Consider the following 6,448-nt stretch of genomic DNA (forward strand, 5'->3'; position numbering starts at 1 on the left):
GCTTGAATATAGAGTGGAAAGATAATGGATCTCTCTTCATTCTCTCTCTTTAATAATGATTTGTGTTCGTGATGCAGAATAACAAACAACACAGGAGGCAACAGAATAAGAGAAGACAAAAGTCTATAGATTCAGTTGTTCCTTAAGGGACTGGAAGTTTTCCAACACGCTACAATTCATCAATTACACCCCAAAGTTGTTTAACCAGTTACAAGAACAGAAGAGGAGAAAGTATACTTTTGTTTAGAAGTGTTTTAGCCACTAAACATAATCAATAGCCACAAACCAAACAAGATATTTTGGTTCATTCATCTAGTTGGTCTGCTTTAAAAGATAAGGCTGGCAATATTTTATGTCTTATTTTTGACAAATCCCATGAAAGGATTAAAACCAACAATGGTTTTTTCTCCAATGCTTTCCCAATTACCCAGACAACCCAGTCACCGGAATATAATGTTGGCATTGTACTTTTTAAATGTTGACATTGTATATGATGAAAATCAACATTTCTGAACTGCTGTAACCCATTCTTATTCCCTACGCGTCACATACTGAAACTTTTAGATAACCCACGGTCGCAGTTAAACATGTGATTCACGTTGTGAATTCAAACAAAAATGATTAACGTTACATAGGTTTAGGCATCAAAGTTGCATGGTTAGGGTTAGGGTTAAGGTCAAGATTGTGGTGTGGGGTAAAAAAGTATGTTTAATGTCATTAAGATTTTCTTTAACATGGGACGGTACATGGCCCGGGTGAAATCTGGTGTGTGAGCAGGACAGTATTGACACACACATAAATTACAGTGCCCATGTTGATCATCATCCAGTGTAAAAATGAAGCTGATCAATTCTCAGTTTCTGGACAACAGTGGAGCTCTATGTTAGAGAGGAATAAGCCAAATCTGGAAGAAACGATAGTATGATTAATTTTTGGTTTTATTCTTTTCATGGGATCAAGAAAAATAAAGATATATTTAAAGCTGCATTTTGTTTTTCTTTCCCTTTTTTAAGCACTACAGTTTTCTGATTGCCTTATCATGTCAAGTCATACACTGGTTGTTTTTGTTAAACAGGGTGATATGTTTTAACGGGCCTGTAGGCAGTGAGCTCAGTCCCACCCTCTCTTGGAAGTCACACTGGCTGATTTACACTAATGACAAACTGGCTCCTCTTCTCCAGATACGCAGCTTCCAGGGATTGACACCAGTTTTGGCCTTGCTTCAGCTCCAATAATAATCTTGTTAGAGACAATCGGGGGGGAAAAAAAGCAATTACCTGCAGATGCCACATTGTGCCTGACGAGTGAAGTAATGTAGCCTGACAGAGGACAACAAGCAACTGCTCTCTGCATCGTTCTCTCTTTGCTCCTAAGAGGCTGCACCCATCTTGAAACATTTATGACCGCATCTTCTCCGACTGTTGTGACTGCAAATAGCCTGGCGAACAATGCTGACCCTAAACAGCCCTGGCAGCCAACTCTGACCATCGACTGGTCTTCCTCCCCTTTAAAAAGGCCCAGATAAAGTTTTCCCTTCAGAAGCAAATGTTTTGACTCTGTCCAGTTGACCTATTGCTCTCATTAAGCCTTTAGAAGAGGCGTTGTGAGGTTGAGGGTTTGCTGCAGCTCTGCGTCTCTTCCTGAACTAGTCCCTAACTTTGTTTACAGTCTGGGATAAATAAAAGGCTTGATAGGATAGGAAAAACAACACTGATTTTGTCTTGAATAGCAATGCAATCAGCAAAGCATTTATCTTGAATCATGAAGGATTTTGAGCGGTCAGTCTGTGTGAAATATTATAGAACATGCCATGCTGCTCTACACGTATCTCATTGACATTAATACAAAAGATGTAAAAAAGCTGAGGAGACATGCCTAGAGAGATGATGCATGACACAAAAGTAACAGCAAACATTAAAACATTGTTAAAAGCATTGTGCTCCATTATTCTGCAACGAAGCAGTTGATTAGAAAGATAATTGAATTGGGATGTGAGATTTAGCAACGGAGTTGCATGTCAAGTCAAATCAGTATACTGTCAGGAAGAAAATTACTCCTCAGATAATGCAACAGGCTGTCTAGAGAAATCAAATTACATACAGTACAACACGTGCACAACAACATTTAGTTTTACCAATTAACATCGCTTTCCTCCCAGTACTTCTTCATGATGAAGATACAAAGCTCATTTTACCTTCTGCTGTGAGTGTGACTCGACCCAGACGTTTCAATTGTTTCAAGAGTTTGTGAATCCCTTTGAGATGAAGTTTTCTTCCTCACCAGCTGCACTTCTCTCATTCGGTCTAATTCTCTTCATGAATAAAATGGCGCAGCACGTCGAGAGAAAAAGGGAAATATGCAACCACCTTCACATTTGTTTCCCTGGGTGATATTTCAACAACACCCTCAAGAATATGGGCGCACTTCACAGAAAGCACTTCATTAAACTCTAAAAAACATCCCTTTAAGCATGATACCCCCTCAAACAGGGTTATTATCTTTGGCAAGGCACCAGTTAGCCGTAGGAGGGTTTTGAAGACATTCCTAAGAGGATATTAATAGTGTACCCATCCCAGGCACCTCCAGGCAGACAATATAGGCTGATATGGAGCTGGTCAGTCTTCTTCTCACCAACCAGGAACGTCTCATGAAAGCTTCATCACATATTCAATATTTCACATAAACTTTGTTTCCCACATGCACCATGCAGCAAGCACAGTTTGAGCATCTATGGGAACAGTACTGTGCAGGACAAATATACCCTTGAATCTAACCACAATATTTTCTTTTCATGTATAGTGTGGTTACTTTTTTATAAAAATTTCACTATTTGGAGACTTGCTCCTGCTGTGAATTATTTCTACATATTTTTAAGCAATGGGAACTTAAAGCAAGCTGTAGTAATAATTTGTAGGACTTTTTCTTTAAAAAATGCAGCTTTCTAAAGCAGAGGATTACAGCCAGAGGCTTGGCTCGTAGATATTAAGCTCTCTTATTGAACCGAGGAGATTTGATGCTGGATGGAGGCAGCTGGTCCTGCAGTAACTGTGTCCAGATATGTTATTTTTTTTAAGATTGAGGAGCAGGAGTTGTTTATTTATTTTTTTATTTTGGTTGTGTCACACGTGAGCATTCTTCCTCTGGAGAAATGTCAAGTCAAATCTATTGGAATTTATTTTTCTCATATCACCAGTAACATTTTATTTGTAAAAGAATAAAACACTTTTTTTTTTTACAACACAATGAAAGTTTGCTGAACAACATAAACCAGATATATCTGTGTCCCGGGACACTGAAATAAGGTTGTGGAGCAGAATAGTGATCTTGCATTGTTTAAATATTCACTGACACAGTACTAATGGATTGTGAGGTGTTGAATTAAAACACACAGATTTATCGATATTATAGATTTTGCCCACGCAAGCCTGAGCTTGGCCATTGTTCTGGTGTGAGGTGGTGTTATCGTGGGGGGAGGGGGGCAATTGGACTCTTATGTAAGTTTGGGGGTTCACTGACAATAAATGGCGGAAATGACCATGCTGTAGTTTTTACTGCAGCACACACACACTCACAAGAAATATTTTCTTGCCTGCTTATCCCCGATATTCATACCTAGGTGGTGGAGATGAATCTTCTTTCTTATCTTTACACAAAGAGCCCAATGTTAAGCAGCTACCAGCACCGAAATCCAGCTACATTCATGACTTCAATTTTACCCTGAAGTGGAGCTTTCCTTCTGCTGCATTAGTGATTGATCCCATACAGAGATTTCTTCTTCAAAGGTGCATGTCTGCAGGACTTATTATGCAATGACCTATATATTACAACTTGTGTGGCATAAATACATCTAATCATCAAATAACTGACCATTTTGAGGCTTGCATCAAGTTTGCAACACTGATGCGGTGAAAATATTTCTCTTTTGTTTTGCTCAACTTAACATTTTATTCACAGAAATTTAAACACTACACATTGAAATTATTTAGGGGAGGAGGGAACAAGAATTATTAATACTAGTCAGTCGAGTCAGAGTCAGAGAGGCAAAATAGATTGGTGTTTAGGTGCGTTTAGAAGTTCTACATATGATTTTCTTGAAGGATTTCCTGAAATCCCTGTTGAAAATAGTGTATATTATGGGGTTCACAGAACTGTTGCAGTAGCCAATCCAAAAGAACAGGTTGAAAAGTGCGCCAGGGATGTAGCAGCTGTCTCTGCAGATGGCATGCAGGCTGTAAGTGAAGAAGAAGGGGAACCAGCAAAGCACAAACACCCCCATCACTACCGCCAGGACGAAGGTGAAACGTTTTTCCCGCATCTGGGCCACTTTTGTCTTGTTGGCCGCGGCCAGCTGTTGTCGCCCGGGTGGGTTCTTCTGCTCCGGGTAGAGCTGTGACGCCCGGGCTGAAGCCCAGGAGAGTCGGCAATTCTGAGGCGGGCAGCTGTCTGAACCCTCCACCTTTCTCCGCTTGGTGAAACGATGATTACGGGGTTTCGTATCATCCGGAGAGCAGCTCTCCTCCAGGTCGATGTCATCCAGCTCCCCTTGCCTCTGCTTGTGGCTGCCGGAGCTCTGGCTACTGGGGCTCTCTGTCTCGAACCGGTCTTTCCTGACGAAGCAGGTCTCGGACTGAGAGGGCTGCCTCTCCAGGCCGTTCTTGGCCACGAACACGGTGGAGGAACGCTGCTTGGCCACCTTGTAAATCTTACAGTAAACCAGAATCATGATGAGACCCGGAGCAAAGAAGGACACCAGACAGGAGGAGAGGATGTACCAGGTCTCATCGTTCAACAGGCACTCTCGTTCATCATGTTTGGTCATGAGAAGAGGAGGGAAGGAGATGACTGCAGATATCACCCACACGATAGCGATCATGGACTTAATGCGCTTAGGTGTCCGCTTCAGGTTGTAGCTGACCGCCTTTGTTACTGACCAGTAGCGGTCTAGGCTGATGGCGCAAAGGTGCACGATGGATGAGGTGCAGAACAACACGTCCAGAGCCAGATAGAAGGCGCACCAAGTGCTTCCAAAGTACCAGTATCCCATGACTTCATTGGCGAGGGAGAAGGGGATGACCAGCGTGGCCACCAGGATGTCCGCTGATGCCAGAGATACTAAAAAAAGATTCTGGGGCGCACGGAGAGCCCGGCTGGTCAGCACCGCTACAATCACCAACACATTACCGACAATGGTCACCGAAATGATCACAGTAACCACCAGGATGATGAGCGCAGTGGCTGCCTCCGTGTGTGGCAACCCAAGCGGTGCGTCCGTGGTGTTCTCATAGTTGGAAACGTTTTCCGCCAATAGATTTACCTGGGTTAAATCCATTCTGGCTCAAATTTGTCCTTTCGTATCATATTTGTTGTTTTGCACCAGTTTATTTTCCAAAACAGCTAAGACTGGGTGCGATGAGCTGCCGTCCACTAACGTATGGAGGAGATGCGTTGCGCGTAACGATCCTGGTCAGTACACGCAGTGTGTAGCCTACATAAGACGAAGTACCTGCACAAATGCATCTCCTCAAAGAGCAAACACTTCATTAAACGTCTTCCAAATCTCCCGATTGGCACAGTGAGTTCTGAAAATGTGAGGAGAACAGAGTTCACAATCCAAAGTTCCGCGAGTAAAGTCGTTCCTCCTCTGTCACATCGGCGTGCGTAATGTTGCTACTGCTTCGTTTTGGAGACACACTGCTGATGGAATGAATGCCCACATAGCAGTGAGGTGACATCACTCCAACCCATCTTTAAACTTGAGAGAGAGAGAGAGGAGAGAGAGAGAGAGAGAGAGAGAGAGAGAGAGAGAGAGAGAGAGAGAGAGAGAGAGAGAGAGAGAGAGAGAGAGAGAGAGAGAGAGAGGGAGAGAGAGAGAGAGCGCGCGCATTGTTTTGTCAGTTGGCTTTGAGGTTTCTTTGATAATGGAAGTCTAGTCCCTATAGGCTTGTTGTGTTTGATACACTCATACCTTGTTGTTTTCTTTCTTTTCATGTTTAACTTTCCTCAGCATTACATGCACAGCATGCTGGGAGTGAAAAAAAAACACAGTCTACCAAGTCTACCGCTATAGATTTGCATTGTAATCCTTTGAAATTATTATTTACGATCATTTCATGACACACTTTATTTGCACTATAGGGATATTCAGGGTGACATGGCCATCAAGAGTCACTGATGGATTTGGAGGTAAAACAGCACAGCAGGAGGTTTCTCTGAACTTGGTGGCTGCAGATTAGGAGACCATATAGTGTTCAACCTAAAAGGGCTTTCATGCAACAGTTTTTGACAGATCTGCACTTGCATTTTGTCTGTGAATGTTAGCGGTACATATTTCATGGTCCGTCTCTCTGACAAAGACCTATAGTTATGCACCCTCACTCTTTTCCATAATTCATACACTTTAATGCATCATTGTTCTAGGCTGGCACATGGAGGATACCTGTTGCTGAGA

The 6,448-nt window shown here is 42.5% G+C and overlaps 1 protein-coding gene across 1 annotated transcript; it reads right to left on the reverse strand.

Annotated features, from left to right (window-relative positions):
* Positions 1-4,057: 4,057 nt before the first annotated feature.
* adra2db (adrenergic, alpha-2D-, receptor b) lies at positions 4,058-5,329 on the reverse strand (the record flags this gene model as incomplete). The annotated part of the gene is made up of 1 exon (XM_083915033.1): positions 4,058-5,329. The coding sequence occupies one exon, from the start codon at positions 5,327-5,329 to the stop codon at positions 4,058-4,060; it is 1,272 nt and encodes a 423-aa protein (XP_083771159.1).
* Positions 5,330-6,448: the final 1,119 nt, after the last annotated feature.

Source organism: Echiichthys vipera, assembly GCF_963691815.1.
Source record: "Echiichthys vipera genome assembly, chromosome: 6".
Taxonomy (NCBI): Eukaryota; Metazoa; Chordata; class Actinopteri; order Perciformes; family Trachinidae; genus Echiichthys; species Echiichthys vipera.